Below are 20,404 nucleotides of genomic sequence, written 5' to 3'. Positions count from 1 at the left end.
GGCACTGCCCTGAAGTCACTGATCTGTGCCAGTGTTTACATTCCTAATGGTAAAGGCCCTATGCAAATGGCTGACATAGGTGCGGTTGGAAAATGCATCTCCCACGTACCAACAACACGATGGAAGGGTTAATATTAATGGAAACACTGCCTAATTGTTCAATATATGTCTGATCAGTTCGGTCACAATTTAAGGTATCCAGTTTGAAGCCAAACGCGTTAACTGGTTCATCAATACTTTCGAGGAAGGAGAATGATCACGACGGATCCATTCTGTAGTGCCGCTTCTGCCAGCAGCAACGGGCATTCAGCTTTCATTTCCTGTTCCTCGACTCCGGGCTAAAAACACTCCACAAATCCCGACAGTGTCGGGCAGCTATAGGACTTGCCATCCCCACACATAAATGCCATTTTATACATATAGACCCCGCACACGCCCAACCCACGCGAAAAGAACACGCCCGGGCATCAAGACTGAGAAATATTTAATTGTGAAGTAAAAGGGAACAGCTGATCACAATGTATGTGTGGCTCCAACCAAAATGTCTATTCCGTCTTTTTCTGCAATTAGACGGTCATCACCGGACTAAGCTACATTAAAATGGGTTTGTTCTCATTCAAATGTTGCCACAAGCAGAGAAATTCCTCCTCTGTACAGAGAGCCACAGTGGCTAATCTACGACGTTGCTAGGTAACAGCCACACTGCTGCCTCCACAAGTGCCATACCGAGTCAATTTGTATTGTTTTGAAATGCATCGCATGCCTATGGAAGCAAAAAGCGAGCTTGCGCTGCTTCGCTATGCACGCTGAGAGCAGTAATGCCGCAAAAAATCACCACATACATATCTGGCCAACCGTTGAGGGCATCGTACGGAGGTAAGGTGCACTGTGCAGAAGGTCGGACAGTGATGTATATCAGGGGCCGCTGTGCTCGGCGCTGAGCAGACATAAATCACAACATAGCAGGACGCCAGCATACCCCGTGAGCTTTCACTATGGGATAACATCTTAGCTGGGGGCCAACGGTGTAGACACTGTCCATCGGTTATCTGGTTTCGGATTGAGATAACCACACATTTTATAAACAAGCTTAAAAAAGGGGGGTTTGTTTTTACTTCGAATACCCTTTGGAGAACGCCATTTTCTGGTTTCTTTCACGTACTTTAATTAGGCAGAAAAATCCTCGACATGAAGATTTTTTTTGTGTGCAAAATGTATTTTCCTCAGATATTTGAACACGTTTTAGCTATGTTCTTTCTAAATGGGCCTCATAAAACCAAAAGAAATAATCGAAGGCATGATTGGTTAGTCCAAATACAGACTATAGCGTTGAGGGTTCCCATTAACACTTTGGCGAGTGGTGAAATGTGCCCAAAAAATGCCTGTGCTGAGGAAATCTCTTTTCCGGAAATATCTTAATGGTGAACAAGCCACATGTAGAAGTCAATAGCTAAACATTGGTTGTTACGGATGTATAGGCAGACTGGCCCAGCACCACCGAGGTGGAGAGGGGCAAGGCCCCTGTGGTCAGTGGCCCCGGAGCGGTGGTGTGGCCGCTGTGGCGGGGCCTGGAAGCCTCCACGCCGCTTGGCCTCAGACAGCAACGCCAGCGTCTCACCCAGGAGTAACAGCTGCATTGCAGACATAGCTCAGTGCCTCTCATTAGGATGGGGAATCCCTCATGTCACATCCGAGCCCACCTCCTCCAGGGAGGGGGCGAGCCCGCGATGCCTGGCGCTTCATTGGAAACTAATGAGAAACAGGGACTTCTCCACAGAGGGAATGCGCAAGGCACGAGCCTCTGCACGGGGAAGGAAGCTGGGATGACAGCAAAATGGTGGAAAGCAGGATCGAAAGTGCGAGGAAAGCAGCGGAGACGGGTTATGCGAGGCTTCACGATGGCCTTTTAAAAGCAGCAACACAGGCAGACTGAAGGGTGGAAGTGCGGAGCTGTTCTGACCCATTGTACAGATGTATCTAGTCTGTCATCTGTGGCAAGGGACAACGGTTTGCGGGGAGGTGTACACACAGTCCGTGACAACATGGCAATGATGATATAAGAACAGAGTACAATAAAAAGGATCTTGTCCGTAGAATGCAGCCAGCTAACGTGTAAAGGGAGCGGCTTCGGGTTGCATTGACACATGAATATGTTTAATACGAATGGTAGCAGCGTTGCACGCAGGTGCACTGCACAGCCAACAGATAATGCATGGATTACCGAGTGTCTCCGTGTGCAAAAGACATAATTCAAACAGCCCACACCGACATCGCCCGCACCTGGGCGGACCCAATGGACGAATAGTGTAACTGGACAGAGGGACACTTTAAAGATTCTATAGCAAGCTGGCTCTATAGTGCTATGGTTATGAAAATAGGTGGCGATCCGGACTACAGGCATTCTTTAGCAGCGAATGAGGAGGGATGAGTCAGATTTCATCTGATCGCGGTGATGGATTTCAGGCCAGGTTGGCCCCTAGGCTTTCTGGGCGGTGCGATCCCTGGGGCAACCTGCCTTTCTACACTGATGGTCTCCCAGTGCCAGCTCAGCAGGGTGCGGGGGAGCGTGTGCGCAGGGATGCCCTGGCTAGAGGTGGGGAAGGGTCACATGGACACAAGGGGGATGTGGCTATCCGAGATCTCACACTGTAAGGGGGGGTGGGGGGGGGACTACTGCACGAGCACTGCTGGGAGGAGCGAGAGGTGGAATCACTACGAAGGAGGAGGGGAGTGCCGGTGTGTGGGGTGGCATTACACGGGGGAAGGGGTCTCCGTGCAGGTGGTGTATTGGTGAACGACGGGATGTGCATGGGGTGCCCTGTAGCTATGTCTGATAGCAGGCTGCAATGTGGTGTTGTGGATGCTTTAAGTGTGCCAAGAGCTGCATAAGGTTTAAATGCTGTTCTGCGGGATGACAATGATGTGGAGAAGCGGCGATGAGAAGGATTACCGCACCGGGCGGCTCATCCCCTGCACAGCCGTAGCATCTGCGCAGACAGCAGAAGGGGCCCTGCATCACAGGGAACAGCACACCCTAAACAAGGGATGCATGCATTAGGAACCAAATGCAAGAGTCTAGAGAGACCCCGCTGCAGCTTCCTTCCTCTTCCAAAGAGGGGCTGCGACGCCAACACACGAGCAGCATACCTAACGTGCGGACACATTGGAGCCAGCCTAACACCGCCCCCACCACTAGCTTGGAAGAACAGCAAGAACCCTCGCCTTCCCGCAGCAGCCATGAAAAAGCACACGATGGCACTCACCTTTCACTAAGCGATCCGAAGGGATGATCTTGGTGTCCATGGCCCTGTAATGGGACAAGTGCGGGCTCTGCCCCCCGAGCTCCCTGTGCACGGTGGGTCAGGCAGTGGTGAGGGATGGGAGGTAAGGGCAGCAAACAGTTGGTCTCCGGCGTCTCAGCGTTGCAAGTTAGGTGGTGGTTCCTAGATCCTGTGCCGGGGTGGCACGCGCAGGGTGACAGTCCTGGTCCCAGTGGCAGCCACAGCGCGCGGCAGGCTCTGCCTCCTAAGATGGAGCTGTCTGGCTGCGCTCGCGCGGGCTGCGGACGCTGCCTTCTGTGCAGCACGCGCACACCGTCAGACACACGGGCTCGCGCCTTCGCCACGCAACCAAACCTATCTTGCACAGCCTAGCCTATGTCGGTCAATAACCCGATGCCTCGCCTACCCTAACGCTACACTACGCCTGATTGGCCCAGACCTTCTGCCTGTCATTTGTCAAGGGAAACTCTCTGGGATTCCTCCTCCCCCTGGTTGATACTATGTAGCGGATGCGCGCATTTGACAGCCTTCTGCGGGTGCCCGCCACCTTAAGAGGGGAGAGCCCCAAGCAGTCCCCTTGCCTCCGCCTCATTCTGCCATGGGGCGGGGGAGGGGCGACCCGGGAATGGCCGTTTAACAGATGAGCGCGGGGGAGACACCTCATCACGCTCTCGGCTGAGACTGAGTAGAGTTTGGAGGGGAAAAACCCAGACTCCCTATTTCAGACGGGGCTGCTCCCGAAGCCAGATTAGAGTGGGCTTCCCCTCCCTCCAGGCTCCGCTGAGGCCATATGTACCTCCTATAGTACTGGAGGAGAAAGCAGCGCATTATCTTTATTAAATACTGTCATTCCTCCTTACTATACCCAACCCGCAGTACTCCATATTGTGTCGCCATGGCTGTTAAACCATTCACTGTTCAGTACTATATACAGTGCCTAACCAGACGAGTGCATGTGTCACATTTTAGTGCATCGTGTGACATCACTAGTGACACCTTAAAGAGAAAATCAGCTAAGTTCATGTAATAAGCGAAATATCTGGAATGAACCCACCTTCTAAATGTAATTTATTTTATTTAAAACGTTTTGTATTAGAGCGCCTTACAGAAGCAGGGCGACAGACAAACGGGGCAACAATAGAGGCAACGCAGGAGTAATATACAGTAACAGTAATATATAACACTAGTAACAGGAACGTATTTACAAAATAATGAAGGATATCAGAGCCCGCCCTGACATTCCAAAATACAGCAGGTAGGCCGAGGCAACGGTCCAAACAGGGTGGTCAAGACTGAACTTTTAGCCCAGAGATGTACTCATAAGTAGAGCATTTAGTTCCCTTTCGAAGGACTCTGTGGATGGAATTAGTCTAATTTCCGTAAGTAGGGAGTTCCAAATTCTCGGGGCGACACCTAAGAAGGCTTGATTATAGGTTTTCATTTTTTTTAAACTTGTTTGGTTTCAACAACAAGGTGCTAGAACTCCTAGAGGACCGGGTACTTCCCGAAAGGACCGGCTTATTTGCAAGGTACAGAGGAGTGTTGAAATGAAGTGCTTTGTGTGCATACAGGCAAGTTTTAGTTGTATCCTTGCCTTGAATGGTAGCCAATTTAGAGATTTTAAAATCATGGAAATGTGGTTGGATATCTTGGAGCCCCTGTTTATTTTTGCAGCAGCGTTCGGTGAGGCCCTGAGAGGAGCCAGCCTGTACCTTGGTTGCCCACAGAGGGTTTCACTGCCACAAACGAGTCGAGAGATAACTAGTGATTTTTCATACATTTCTCCACTATGAGTGCTTACTTGGGAGAATAGATAAGGAGAAATTCAGTTTTTAGGGTGTTCAGTTTGAGAAGGTTAAAGGTTAACCAGTTTTGGGTTTTGTGCAGGGTTCAGTTGAGAGTCTTGATATTGTCCGGTGAAGAGATTTTCATGTATAACTGAGTGTCCCCCGCATACATGTGGTAGTGTATGTTGGATGCTTTGAGGATTTCAGTAAGAGGTTCAATGAATAGGTTGAACAGATTGGGGGAGAGAGATGCCCCTTGGGAGACCCCAGAGTGCAAGAACTGGGATTGGAGAGGGTTTGATTGGTTTTAACTCTTTGTGTTCTGTTATGGAGAAAAGAGGCAAACCATTTTAGAACTGAGCCAGAGAACCCTATCCTATGTTCCAAAAGGTTAAGGAGGTTATCATGTTTGACGGCGCCAAAAGCTTATGAGCAGTTGAGTAATATTAAAAGCCAGGATTCATTCTGGTTAAGCATTGTAAGAGCGTTGTCAACTGTCTCTGTGATGGCAGTTTTGGTGCTGTGACCCTGATGGAAGCCCGATTGGAATTGATCCAGCAGTTGGAAATCCTCAATGTGGTTACACAGTTGTACCTGAACACATTTCTCAAGGAGTTTTGCCAGAGTGGGGATGCCTGTGATAGGTCGGAAGTTGTTCAGATCCTCCAGGCCGGCTGAGGGTTTATTAAGAATAGGCAGCACCAGTCCGGACTTTGTTGGAAGGTGACCTAGTTCTAGGACACCCCCGCGCCGCACGGCCACCAGCTGCTGCGTGTGCTCTCCCTGCCTGACTGCCTCGCTGCCGCCGAGTGACCACGCCCCCTGCCCCCGAGCGGCGTGGTCCGTGCTCGCCTGAACTGCCCCTGTTGTTTTTGCCGTGTTATTCTTCTTTTGTCTATTTTTATTGCCTGTTTTATTGTTGTCTTTGCCGTGTTATTCTGTTTTGTCTAGTTATATTGCCTGTTTTATTGTTTTTATATTTTCCTTCCTGTTTGCCGGTTTTTGCCGCCGTTCGTCCTCCCTCCCCGCTTCCCGCCACCGCCGCCAACCCCGCCCCTTTTTGCCTTCTGTACCCTCCCCGCTCCCGCCTCCCAGCTGCTCCGCCCCCGCGCACTTCGCCATATATGGCGACCGTGCGAACGCGCAGCGGTCACGCGCAGCGGTCACGCGCAGCGGGCGCGCCGATTGTGCGCCGAAGGCGCGCCAAAGGTAAGCCCGTCTGCGCCCGTCCGTGCCTGGACCGCGCCCAGTGCCAGGACCCCTGGACCCCACCGACGGAAGACGACCCGACAGTCCTACGACACCGCAACACTCATCGCACTCAACACCGGCCGAATCCCGGGATGCTACCGAGCCACCCCGAGACGCACCCACGGACCCTTCAGCTGCCACGCCGGCAAGTTCACCTGCATCCGGACCAGCACTACTCCAGCACCTGCCAAGCCGAACACCAGCAGCAACCACCTCAAGTGCATCCTGCTCAACACCCGCTCCGTCCACAGACACGCCATCGAACTCTGGAACCTCCTAGACGCCACAGCCCCTGACGTTGCCTTCATCACGGAGACCTGGATGGACGCCTCTTCAGCGCCCGACATCGCCATCGCCATCCCAGAGGGCTACAAGATCACCCGGAGGGACCGCACCGCCAACCAGATGGGAGGAGGCATCGCCATCATCCACAGGAACACCATCCGAATCACGACTAGCACCGACAACACCCTCACAACCGCCGAACACCTGCACTTCCAGATCCACACCGACCCGAAGACCACCCTCAGAGGCACCCTGATCTACCGACCCCCGGGACCACGCACTCAATTCAGCGAGGACATCGCCGACTTCGTCAGCCCGCATGCCCTCCCCTCCGCTGACTACATCCTCCTGGGGGACCTCAACTTCCACCTGGAGAACAACAACGACCGCAACACCAGCACCCTGCTCGACAACCTCGCCAACCTTGGACTCAAGCAACTGGTGAGCACATCCACCCACCTCGCCGGACACACACTCGACGCCGTCTTCACATCCAGCAAAGACATCGCCTTCAGCCACGCCACGGAACTCCACTGGACGGACCACAGCTGCGTCCACTTCACCTTCAGAAGAACGACGATCCACCACCACCAGCAACAGGTTGCCCGAAGAAACTGGAACAAGATCACAGCCGACCAGCTCGTCGCTTCCCTGAGCCAGCACCCTCCTGCCAGCTCAGCGAACCCCAGCCAGGCCGCCGACAACCGCTTCAGTTGACTTCTTGGTGGCTCGCTCAGTCAATCTCGCGGCCCCTCTCACCTGCATATTAATTTACCGTCCCCCTCAGGCAATGCCTCATTTTATCACAGCCATTCAGGAACTATTGGCCACTTAAGTGATCAATAATTCCTCTGTGCTAATCCTGGGTGACTTTAACTTCTTGCCCCATGACCCCGTGAAGACCTTATGTCCAAGGATTTCACCGAATCTCTTGGTTGCCTCAACTTCACCTCCCTGATCCACCTTCCCACCCATTCAGGTGGTCACTTCCTGAACCAGATCTGGTCTACTAATATCTCCACCTCGTCTCTGTCCATCTCCCCTTGTATTTGGTCAGATCAATCACTCATTTCATTTTCCCTCAACCATGGCGCTGTCAATAAATTATCCCCACCATAAAATACCTGGCTCTGCAACTGGAACCGTGTAGATATGCCCGCCTTGTGTTCCTCCCTTGCGGCTTCACCCCCTCTCCTGGAGGACACCTCCCCGGACTCACAGGTAGCCGCCGTCACTAACCGGCTCTCGGCATCCTGCGACTCAATCGCCCCCCTTAAGTTAGTCAGGTCCTGTCGCTCCCATGAGGCCAATAAATGGTTCACTGACGATCTTAAAACCCTCAAACCTTCATTGAGACAGGCCGAACGCCACTGGAGGAGCAGGTACTGCCCCATCCATAAGTCCCAATACTCCACCCTCCTCCGTGATTATAAAACTGTATTCTTCGGGCCAAAACTGAATACTTCTTGGCCAAAATCCTCCTTGCTAGCAAGAAACCCAAGGAGATCTTTTCCATTGTACACAATTTAGCAGCCGCAGATAGAGCTTCGCCCAAACCGGTTCCCTCTCAATCTCTCTGCAACTCCCTTAACAGCTTCTTCATAGAGAAGATAGCTGTTATCAAGCACAATATACCCTTGCCCCTCCCTCCTTCCGTCCTCCTTCCCTCCCCCCTCCATCCTTTTTTCTTGACAAGTTTCCTTCAATTTCTAAGGAGACCTTTCTTACCCTATTAAACAAAGTCAAAGCAGGATCCCCCTTGGACTGCTGTCCTGCACGCATACTGAAGGAGGTCCTCTCTAACTGCCCCGAACCCCCGCTCACCCTCCTCAACACATCCATTCAACAGGGGATCGTCCCGGCTGCATTGAAATCGGCCATCATCATCCCCATCTTGAAAAAAACGGGGACTGACCCATCTTCCCCCTCCAATTTCCGCCCCATCTCTTTACTCCCGTTCTTGGGAAAGACTCTTGAGAGTTACATTACCTCCTGCCTCTCTACCTTCATTGAGGACAACCATCTCCTGGCCTCTCATCAGGCCGGCTTCCGCCCAGTCCATTCGACGGAGACTGTTGTCCTCTCTGTCCTGGACGAGCTTAGGCAGTGCGTGGACACCAACTCCTCCCAGGCCTTGGTCCTCCTTGATTTGTCCGCCGCCTTCAACACGGTCGACCATTCCATCCTTCTTGACCGTGTCGGAGGCACCGGCATCCGGGGGACTGCTTTGGCCTGGCTTGCTCGGACACAAGCCGTCCACCTGGATGGCTTTGCTGCCCCTCCCTGCCCGGTCACTTGCAGGGTTCCCCGGGGTTCTTCTCTCTCCCCTCTTCTTTTCAATCTTTATATCCACCCTCTTATCTCTGCCTTACAAAACATGGAGGTGTCAGTCTACAATTACGCGGACGACCTCTAGCTCATCTTCAACCTTTCCCCTTCCCACGACTCTAGGTCCAACCTCTGCACTGTCCTCACTTTCGTCTTTGACTGGATGAACTATAACCATCTAAAATTAAATCCGGACAAAACAGAACTGATACTCACTGGTAGCCTCCCCAGCCCTGGGTCCCCTGCTTTCTGGCCCCCGGCTCATGGTCTTCCTCCCTCACCTTCCACCAAAGCAAAAACCTTGGGTATCCTAATTAGCCAAGACCTAACAATGCGCCCTCAGATTAGCGCCGTTGTCTCGTCCTGCTTTCTGTCCCTTCGCATCATCCACAAAATCTCCCGTTTTTTTTCCCCTGATGCCCTCAAACTCATCATCATGGCCATGATTATCTCCCGCCTAGACTACGGCAATAGCCTTTATGTAGGGATCCCAGCGTATGAGCTCAGTCGCCTCCAACTCATTCAGAATCAGGCGGCACGCCTCATCTATAGACTCCCCAAGTACCATCGCGTAACCCCCCTTCTTAAATCCCTCCAGTGGCTCCCCATTGCCCCGCGTTCCCTCTTCAAGCTGGGCTGCCTTACTTTCATGGCCCTTGCAGGCACTGCCCCTGGGTTTGTCAATTCTAAAATCCGGGCCTATCTTCCCAACTGGAGCCTCCGCTCCTCAACCCAAGCTCTCTTGGTGGTTCCTCGCTTTAAGAGGAAAAAACACGGTGGCCTGGGCTTCTCAATCCTTGCCCCCAGCTTCTGGAACGCCCTTCCTTTTGCTCTCCGGTCCCTGTCAAGCTACATGGATTTCCGTAAAGCCCTTAAAACTCACCTCTTTTCCTTAGCTTTTCCTTTGCAATAACTGTTCGTATCTCTTTCTCAATTTTTCGCCCTCCTTTCCTCACTAGGTCTAGTCATAGCGCCATGAAACCGCTTAATGTTAGTGCGCTCAATAAGTGCTTTTAACTTCAACTTCATCTGTATGTTACCTCAGATATAAAATGCAGTAGGTCGGGAGTTCCAAATTCTCGGGGCGACACCTAAGAAGGCTCGATTATAGGTTTTAATTTTTTTAAACTTGTTTGGTTTCAACAACAAAGTGCTGGAACTCCTAGGGGAGCAGGTACCTCCCGAAAGGACTGGCTTATTTGCAAGGTACAGAGGAGTGTTGAAATGAAGTGCTTTGTGTGCGTTTCGGCAGTTAATTATTTATTTGTAAGGTTTAATATAGCGCTGGCTAGACCCATAGGCATCAGAGCGCTTTTCATGTACAAGAACAACAACCAGCAAAAAAAGAAAACAGTAATCCAGAGCAAGAAATATCAATCAAGTGAGGCACAATAATCCAAAAATCAAGAGTGGCAGATTTCTCAGGGATTTATAGGTTAAAAACATCTTAATAATGCAATGTTGGGGAACGCCACAAAGCCCAAAATAGGTTAAGAACAACTGAGTAATGCAATGTTGGAGAACGACATAGAACACAAAAAGAGAGTCAGCTGGGAGGAACAAATTAAAGCAGTAGGGGGCAGGGGTAGGAAACAGGGGTGAAGAAAAGGGAGAGTGCCAACACACTGCTCAATGGCGTGGAAGTCACAAGCTGTTATGTTAAGTTAGTTGGACTTATAACGCGCACGGCTACTCATGAGTGTCCTGGCGCGGTAACTTTAGGGGAGCAGGAAACTAGCAGATGAAAAGATACGTTTTGAGGTTTTTCTTGAATGAAGACAGATCTTCAGTACTGAGTAGAGTCAAGGGAAGTGCATTCCACGCTGCCGCCACCCTCTGCATCAGAGACCTGCTACCCAACCTCTGAAACTGACATCGGGGGACCAGTGCTAGTCAGAGGGATGCCGATCGCAGCAGTCTTGAGGGCACGTTGAATGTGAAACGTTTTTGCAGATAGGATGGACCAGTGCCATGAAGGGTACAATGGGCTAGGACCAGCAATTTGAACTTGACCCGTTCAGCTACGGGAAGCCAATGGAGCGAGAGCTGGTGGTGCCACACGCTATGTCTGGAGGAGATGCCCAGCAGAAGTCTGGCAGCCGAGTTCTGGACAACCTGCAGTTTATTAATCAGGTAGCCAGGTATACCAATGTAAGTGCATTGGCATAGTCAAGAAACAACAAAATGAGGGCACAAGTGACAGTTTCTATGGCTGCAAGAGGCAAGAGAGGAAAGAATTTTCTAAGAGTCTTGAGAAGGCCAAAGCAGGTCCCGGCAAGCTTCGTGATGTGAAAAGAGAAGGAGAGACTCTCGTCAAACCAGACCCCCAAGTTCTTCGCTGGCTTCCCATCAGAAAGTCCGGCGGCCACAGAGTCTCCCTAAACCTAGGGGGGGAATTTTCCAAGCAGCAGAATCTCCGATTTCTCCTCTTTTCATTTTAGTTGTGCTCCAGAGAACCACCTAAAAGTAGATGAGAGATAGTGATGAACTACGGCAACCAAACTGTCATCCCTGTCTCAGGTGAACAGCAACTGCGTATCATCAGCGTAAGCCAGCACCTTGGCCCCCAAACTCTCAGCCAGGTAAACCAGGGGGTTCACATAAATATTAGCAAGCATTTGCAATGCAATAGGTCTCGAATTAGGAACGTTTGAGCTATTAGTATTGTAAATGACACATTTATTATTTATGTGTTGGTTTTGAAAATAGCGAAACTAATAGCTTTGTCATTTACAATGCCAATACTTATTACTTTAGCAAATGTGACACCTATAGCATTTGTAATGCAATATGTGTTGTATTTACGTGACTTCCATGTATTTATATTACAAATAACAATGGCTTTTCATTTTCTTTAATAATTAATACTTAAATAAAAGTAATTGTAATTTATAATGGCAATAGCTTAAACATTTGTAAATAACTGTTGTGAGGATTATGTTCAGTGTATTTTATTGTGACGAAAATCCAAGAACAGAAGTGAAATATTAACATCTTTTTGTGACATTTGTAATAAAGCTTGAAACATTGAGAGAACATATTTGAACAAGTTGTTGTTGAATGGTTGCACAGATTGATGCTGTGGTGGCGCTGAGTGATGTTGTGGTGGTGAATGAGTGATGCTGTGGCATTCAGTGATGCTGTGATAGCGCATAGTGATGTTGTGGTGCCCCTGAATGATGCTGTGGTGGTGCTGAGTGATGCTGTATGCTATGCTATGTTTTGTTTTGCTATCCTATGTTTTGTTTTGTTATGCTATGTTTTGCTATCCTATGCTTTGATTTGTTATGCTATGTTTTGTTATGCTATGCTATATTTTGCTATGCTATGCTATGCTTTGTTATGCTATGCTTTGCTTTGTTATGCTATGCTATGCTTTGTTATGCTATGCTATGTTTTGTTATGCTATGCTATGTTTTGTTGTGTTGTGTTTTATTACACTATGCTTGTTTTGCCATGCTTTGTTTTGTTATGCTATGCTATGCTATGTTTTGTTGTGTTTAGTATGTTATGCTATGTTTTGCTATGCTATGATATGTTTTGTTTGGTTTTACTATGCTATGTTTTGTTGTGTTTTGTTATGCTATGTTTTTTGTGTTTTCTTATATGCTATACTATGTTTTGTTATGATATGCTATGTTTTGTTATGCTATGCTATGTTTTGTTTTGCTATTCTATGTGTTGCTATCCTGGTGTGTGGTTGTGTGTGTGTGTGTGGTTGTGTGGGGTTGTGTGTGTGTGGGGTTGTGTGGGTGTGGGGTTGTGCGTGTGTGGGGTTTTGCGTGTGTGTGGTTGTGCGTGTGTGGGGTTGTGCGTGTGGGGTTGTGCGTGTGTGGGGTTGTGCATGTGTGGGGTTGTGCGTGTGTGGGGTTGTGCTGTGTGGGGTTGTGCGTGTGTGGGGTTGTGTGTGTGGAGTTGTGTGTGTGGGGTTGTGTGTGTGTGGGGGTTGTGTGTGTGGGGGGTTATGTGTGATGGGTTGTGTGTGTGTGGGGTTGTGTGTGATTGTGTGTGCAGTTTTGCATTTGTGCGGTTTTGCGTGTGTGCAGTTGTGTGTGGGGGGTTTGTGTGTGGGGGGGTTTGTGTGAGGGGGCAGTGTGTGGGGGGCAGTGTGTGAGGGGGCAGTGTGTGAGGGGGCAGCGTGTGAGGGGGCAGCGTGTGGAGGGGGCAGCGTGTGAGGGGGCAGCATGGGAGGGGCAGTGTGTGAGGGTGCAGTGTAATGAGAGTGTGTGAGGGTGTGTGAGGGTGCAGGGTGTGTGAGGGTGCGGGGTGTGTGAGGGTGCGGGGTGTGTGAGGGTGCGGGATGTGTGAGGGTGCGGGGTGTGTGAGGGTGCAGTGTGTATGGCCTAAAGTAGTGTGAGTGTGCAATGTGTGAGTGTGCAGTGAGCGGGCAGTGTGTGAGGGGGCAGTGTAATGAGAGAGCAATATACTTATATACAGGATATAAGAAACAGGGAACCTAATTATAATGTAGAAAGCAAAATATATAAACAGACACAGCATTAACTATAAAGTGCCTCACAATTCCTGACCAGAATCACAGAAAGTTGAGCCGACGCCGAGACTCGAGCCCGGTGGTACCTCAGATCTGAAGTCAGCGGTTAGTCCACATCCTCTCCCCAATAAAAATGGTGCTGCTATCAAACAGCCTTCCTTTATAAAGTTGTCAAAGCATTTGTAATTATATTTCGCCCTTCCTGTATGACGCTTGCCATTGCGCTTAGTCAGTGTAAAAGAAAATAACCCGCCTTCAAAGCAGGAGGGTTATGTTATTCATAGGATTATGTTTACGTTTTGAAGGGTTGCGCCTCTCAACTGGAACATGAAAACTCACTCCACGAGGACCTCCGAAAAAGCAGTTACGATAATGTAGTCTCTCTTTTGCTTCCATTCCAGTAAGTGTTCACTTCAGTCTATATTTGTTTAAACAGTGTTTACTTTGAAGCAGAGCCAATGACGTTTCCTGCCCTCTCTGTTTATTTTCGAGGTTCAATCCAACCGCGCCCTGATCGGTCACCTTGTTCTGCCAATCAGGCGAGTCTCCTGGGTTTGATTTGACAGGATGATGCAAAACGGAAACAAGGACGTAAAGAAGAGAAGCCTAGCAACGGGTGTGTGGTGCGGCCATATTACAGAGGGTGGTGTTCAAAGTTAGCAACTAAGTATTATGGCGGTATCAGAGCGCCATCTTGAGTGGCTTCATGAGTCTTCCGTGGTCCCAAGAACATGGTCAGAACAAAGTTGCCGATTTGGGAACTGGGAAAACAGGTTAGAGTCTTGGCGACATCTCAACATTCTGTAATCCTGGGCAACTTACCTAACTTACCCGTTGTTAAAGAAAAAGAAAGCACTGGTAAAGCCAAAAGGTCTCATTTTGGCTTTGCCAATGGCTTTTAGACCTGCATCGGAGCTTACGTTTTAAGACAATAACCTTTTGAAGTTCGCGCCGTGTCATTTTGTAGGCGCATGCACCATGCATGCTTGCGCCTACAAAAAGGCACCGCTGTTTTTTTTCTTATTTAATTACCATTCTGGTTCGAATAAGTAACTAAAAAGAAAATGTGCAATAGCATTTTTTAAGCTGGTGATTGGGCGGAAGCAACATGAGGGAAGGTGGTGGGGGTAACACCAACAAAAAGAAGGGGGGTGCAATAGTAACGGAGAGTGGAGGGGCTGCATTGGGGAAAGCAGTGGAGAGAATCACCTGAGGAACAGGGCCACAGGGGGTGCAGGGGTAGAGAACTCTGTACACAATGTAGACAGCCACAGCTCGAAAACAAGAGAGGCCCGTGAGCGCCTGCGATGAACACCGACAAGGAGGGATGGGAGGCATGCGCTGGGTGCCGTTGGTGGGCAGACATGGTGCTTGAGTAGGGGGGTGGATGAGTGCCGAAGAAAAGGGTCGAGAGGGAGAAGAAAGAAGAGGCTAACGGGAAAAGAATCGTAGTGAAAAGAAGCAGAGAAATAGATCGAGGAGCTGAGAGAAGCGGGGGCGAGTCAGAGTAGTGTGCGCCGTGCATGGAGCACGAATTACTAAGGGTGCTCGCAGCGCGCTACAAGTAAAAAAAACAAGCTCTTGGCATTGCTGTGGGCGGCGGGGGAGAGCATTCCTTTAAAGTGTGAAGCAGGGGCGGGGGAGCGGATCCCTTTGAAGCTCAGCCTGGCGGCTGTGAAAGTGAAACAGCCTGACGTCGAGTGCACGCTGGGGGAAGCTTCAGATGCCTGTGGGAGGGAGGCTGATGGCTTTGATGTGGACGTGCTTTCCACACGAGTGCACCACACGAACTGTCCGAAATCCGCGATGGTTTCAGAGCCTGGTTTGCCCACTATACTCTCGTCTATTATCCCTTGCGGGATTAATAGGCGAGACCTAAAAAGAAGGAGCAAGAGAGAGGACCCCTGAGGGACTCCCGTTGTCACAGCCTGATGGAGAGAGGCAGAGGGAGGCAACCAGATCTCCTGGGCCCGTCCATCAAGAAAGGACCTGAGCCCAATCCCAAGCTGCCCCCGACACACCAATCCTGGCCAGGCATGAGAGAAGGAGAGAGTGAGGGACCGTATCGAATGCCGCAGAGAGGTCAAGCAAAATCAATGCAGCCCTTCCGCCGGCGTCCAAGCACTCCTGAATGGCCTCCACAACCTCCACCAGCACAGATTCTGTGCTATGAGCTGCACGGAACCCTGGCTGATTGGGATGCAGCAGACCCTCTCTTTCTACAAACTCTATAAGTTGCTTGGTGACAACCTTCTCACACACTTTGGCCAGCCCCTGTAAGAGAGAGATAGGCCTGTAGTTACTCGGACTACAAGTGTCTAATGATGACTTTTTTAGGAGTGGTAAGATCTTGGCCTGTTTCCAAGACGCAGGAACGCTAGCTGCGAGGAGGGACAGATTGATGATACTATTTATCTCACCATTGAGAGTCTCAGCGGCTGCTGCTATCAACCTGGCCGAGCAGGGATCAGAGGGAGAGCCCGATTTTAGGCTCTTTAGGATTTTAAGTGAATCTGTCAAATTCACTGGAGTAAAGGCATTCAGGCAGTGTATGGTGTCGGCCAGAAAAGTCAAGGGCTACTCCTCAGTCTCATTAGCACCAGGTAAGAAAGCCGTCTGAATCAGGTGGATTTTGTCCCAAAAAAGTAGACAGAATCTCGCACCAGGCGACTGACGATGGAGATGCACTTGCCTGGGCTAAAGGCGACGTAAAGCTCTGTACTATCGAAAACATTTCTTTAGCATTGTTTTTATCAGAGTCGATATGTGCGGTGAAGAATTCCCTCCTAACCTGAGCTTTGGCCTCATAATAGATTTTTTGCTTGTCTCTGAGCTTCAGTTTGGCAGTTGGACAGTAGTTACTGCAGCGCCATGTTTGCTCCAAAATCTTGCATTCATGTTTCAATTCTCTAAGTACTAGGTTATACCAGGGTTTGGAGAGAGAACTCCTGACAGGCCTAATTGTACTCTGTAGAGCAAGAGAATTGACAGCCTTTGAGGCCCATCTGGAGAAAACATCTAGTTGTCTCTCCAAGTCACCCAAGAGAGTGGGTCTAGATGATACCAGGGTATGCATAAAAGCACCGGGGGCTATTTTGCCAAAAGCCGGTTTGCGAACGGGGCACACTGGGGGTGTAGCATTATGCACCTCCCAAGAAAAATATATCAGTAAATGATCGGACCAGGGTATCTGACATGGGTCCCTCATCAAGATGGGGAAGTTGGTGCAGCTTGGGTCCAAAATATGACCTGCCATGTGGGTAGGGAGCCCCACCTGCTGGGTTAATTGGACTAGGTGCAAGTTATCCAGAAAGTCTAACGTGTCCGCAGCCTGAGCCTGATCGAAATGGATGTTTAAGTCCCCCAGCACAACATACTTAGAGAATCACAGTGCCCTAGTTACAATAGCATCCCCACAGGCCAGCAAGAACGAGCCTGCATGCCCTGGGGGCCTGTAAATGAGCGAGCCCCCCAGCGTGAAGTGATCCGAGAAGTGAATGCTGAAATGAAGGACTTCACAAGCCCCCATGAGATAACATCTTCCCTCCTCAGCTCCCACTTATCCTTGTAGAAGATGGCTAACCCCCGCCCCTCCCTTCTGGGCAGTCCGCTCGAGTAATCTTGTAGCCAGCTGGAGTAGCAAGAGTGACAATGGGGTCAGATGAGGCATCTAGCCAGGACTCTGTGATAAACAAGAGATCAGGAGAACTGACATTGAGGAGATCGAAGACCTCAGCATGATGTTTCCTGAAGGATCTAACGTTAATCAAAGCTGCAGTAATAGAGGGGACCCCCGAGCTGCTAGAGTAGCAGCGAGCCAGGGCGAGCAAACGTTAGGATACCTAAAATGAAGAGTGAATAGTAGATCGAAAAGAAAGCCAGGTATTTGGAAAGAAAACCAAAGCGGGGGAAGCGCCATGGCAAGGACAGCAGGGCCAATTAAAGATTCCAATATTTGTTGAGAAGGTGACATTTTAGGTCTTTTTTTAAGCTAAGCTAAGAGGGGTTGCAGCGCAGATCCCTCGGGTGGGAATTCCATATATTCGGAGCATTCTCAGAAAAGGAGCGGGATTTGGTGGATTTCTTTTTTAGTAACGGGAGGACGATGAGGAGCGCAGTGGAGCTTCTCATCAGTCTGGAGCAGCCGGCTATTTTTAGTTTCGTAAGGTTTGTTTAGTAAGGTATGACAAGGAAGGTTGGTTGAGAGATTTGTGTGTGATGCAGGCAGTCTTATAAAGGCATCTCCCTTCGATGGGCAGCCAATCTTGGGATTTGAGGGAAGGTGTGATGTGGTCGAAACGCTTACAATCTGTATTGAGTCTGGCCACCAAGTTGAGAACAGCTCTAAGGGGGGCTAGGTGGACTTTAGTGGTTCCAGTGAGGATAGCATTGCCAAAGTCAAGTTTGGAAGAACTAGTGATTGTACGACCCATTTGAAGTCCTCTAGAGGGATAAAGGGTTTGATTTTTTCTTGAGGTGCCTTAGAGTGAACAGAGCACCTTAGTCCGAGTTATTTATGTGGTCGATCAGAGTCAAATTTTTGTCAAGAGTGAAGCCTAGGGATTTTACCGAGCTAGCTAAGATGAGCGGGCAGTTTAAGGTGTTAAGGTCTGAGATCCAGTCTTGTACAGGGAGATGGTTGCTTTTAGGAGAGAAAAGAATAATTTCTGTTTTGTTAGAGTTCAGTTTAAGATGGATGGAGTAGAACCCGGATTGAATCTTGCTCAGAGTGTTTTTTAAGTGGAGAACATCTGAGTGGGTTTTGATCTTATAGTAGAGTTGAGTGTCATCAGCATAGAGGTGATAGTTGATTCCAGATTTTTTCAAAATGAGAGTAAGGGGTTCCATAAAGAGGTTAAAGAGAGAGGGGAGAGTATTGATCCCTGGGGGACACCCAGGGGGACACCCAGGGGGACACGGTAGGATTGGAGAGGCAGGATTTGATTTTTATTTGTTGTGTTCTGTGCTGGAGGCAGGAAGTGAACCATTTAAGGACCAAGCCATTAAGGCCAGAGCGAGCTTTGAGTGATTCCAGTAAGGAAGGATCATAACTGTATCGAATGCCGCGGAGAGGTCAAGGAGGATATGAAGGCAAGCCTCACCAATCTCAAGAGAGCAGTGGATGTCATCAACAATGTTGAGCATGGCAGTTTCTGTGCTGCAGCCTTTCCTGAAACCAGGTTGAAGGGAGTCAAGTAAGTTGAAATTGCTCATGTTTATCCAATTGAAGTAAGGCGCATTTCTTTAGGGTTTTGGCTAGTAGTTGGAGGTTGGAGATGGGGCATCGTTGTTAAGTTTGTTAGGGTCAGCCGTAGGCTTTTTAAGTATGAGATTGATTTGCCCTAGTTGGAGGGAGTCAGGAACGCAACCGGTAGCAAAAGAGGTGTTAATGATTTTAGTCCAGCATGGGGAGATAATGTGGTTTAGGTTATGAACTAGGGTAGATGGAATAGGATCTTTGGTGTGCGAGCTTGGCTTTAATTTTGAAATTATTTTAAAGACTTTGAGCTCAGTCATAAGATGGAAATTAGACCAGGAGGCGTTATTTTTCAGTTGCAAGTTGGGAAGGAAGTCACCAGAGATAGAAGGAGAGGCTAGTTGTGTGGGCGGTTTAGGCGGGAGGGACTGTGTCGAGAACTGGGGAAAGTCAATGTCCCATTGGGAGCTGATAAACAACAAAAAAGGATGCCAGTACTGATACTAGATTTCTAACAGCGGATGATGACCAATGTATAGCCCACAGTTCAATACATGTATGTGCTATTTAATAGCCATTTATTCAAAAAAATATTTCGCTTGTACACAATTTTTGAGTTAGAGCTGCAATTCAAACGATATTGCATTACAAAAATGAAAATAAGGACACAAAAGTGGAATAAAACCTCATACATACAATCACTCATTACTCTTCAGACATATCACAATCAAAACACTTGCATTCACTCATTCAAACTTGGTACCCCACACAAACTGGAGGGTGAATACACCAATAGGTGGAGTACTTGGTCTGCCACAGAATCAAAAACAATCCATATTAATCAAAACAATACACTATATACAATTCAGTTCAATTACAAAATTTAGACATATATATCAAAAATCAAGTGTATTAATGCCAATACAGATGCAAAACGAATTAGCAAAAGGGCAAAACCAGCAGACCATGGGTCTTTTGTTCTTTTGCTAATTCATTTTGCATCTGTATTGGCATTAATACACTTGATTTTTTATATATGTCTAAATTTTGTAATTGAACTGAATTGTATATAGTGTATTGTTTTGATTAATATGGATTGTTTTTGATTCTGTGGCAGACCAAGTACTCCACATATTGGTGTATTCACCCTCCAGTTTGTGTGGGGTACCAAGTTTGAATGAAAGTGTTTTGATTGTGATATGTCTGAAGAGTAATGAGTGATTGTATGTATGAGGTTTTATTCCACTTTTGTGTCCTTATTTCCATTTCTGTAATACAATATCGTTTGAATTGCAGCTCTAACTCAAAAATTGTGTACAAGCGAAATATTTTTTTGAGTAAATGGCTATTAAATAGCACATACATGTATTGAACTGTGGTCTATACATTGGTCATCATCCGCTGTTAGAAATCTAGTATCAGTACTGGCATCCTTTTTTGTTGTTTATCATACCAGGCTCAGCCTTACTGATTAGAGCCAGCCCTTTACTTGCTATTACCATTGGGAGCTGGGCAGGGACAGAGTTGGGGAGAAGGATTGATCGATTTTAATAATTTTTTTCTGAAAAGAAATTGGCAATTTCCTCACATTTTTCATTTGAGGCTGTTAGCTCTGGAGGGGCAGTTGATGTTTGTTTTCTAACAATATTGAAGAGTTCGCTAGGCCTATTTTTAGCACAATCAATTTGTGCTCGAAAGAAAGAGGCATTTCCATTGAAAATGTGCTTCTTATAGGTTGGCCTTGCCGATCTGAGTAGGGTGAGGTGAGTGGGAGAGGGGTGTT

At 48.5% G+C, this 20,404-nt stretch overlaps 1 protein-coding gene across 3 annotated transcripts in view; it reads right to left on the bottom strand.

The window, feature by feature from the left end:
* Nucleotides 1–3,642, bottom strand: part of PPP3CA (protein phosphatase 3 catalytic subunit alpha) — a 707,038-nt gene extending 703,396 nt beyond the window's left edge. The window contains exon 1 of one of the 3 annotated variants that reach the window (XM_086961590.1): nucleotides 3,264–3,642. In XM_086961590.1, the coding sequence (XP_086817716.1) occupies nucleotides 3,264–3,303 (40 nt within the window). In that variant the 5' untranslated portion in view covers nucleotides 3,304–3,642. The remainder of the gene's footprint in view (nucleotides 1–3,263) is intronic. The other 2 variants (XM_086961592.1, XM_086961587.1) reach the window with 2 other exon arrangements.
* Nucleotides 3,643–20,404: the final 16,762 nt, after the last annotated feature.

The sequence above is a fragment of the Lissotriton vulgaris genome, chromosome 3_1 (assembly GCF_964263255.1).
Source record: "Lissotriton vulgaris chromosome 3_1, aLisVul1.2, whole genome shotgun sequence".
NCBI classification, from domain to species: Eukaryota; Metazoa; Chordata; class Amphibia; order Caudata; family Salamandridae; genus Lissotriton; species Lissotriton vulgaris.
Note: the sequence above shows the minus strand (reverse complement) of the source record. Positions and strands in the feature narration are given on the sequence as shown.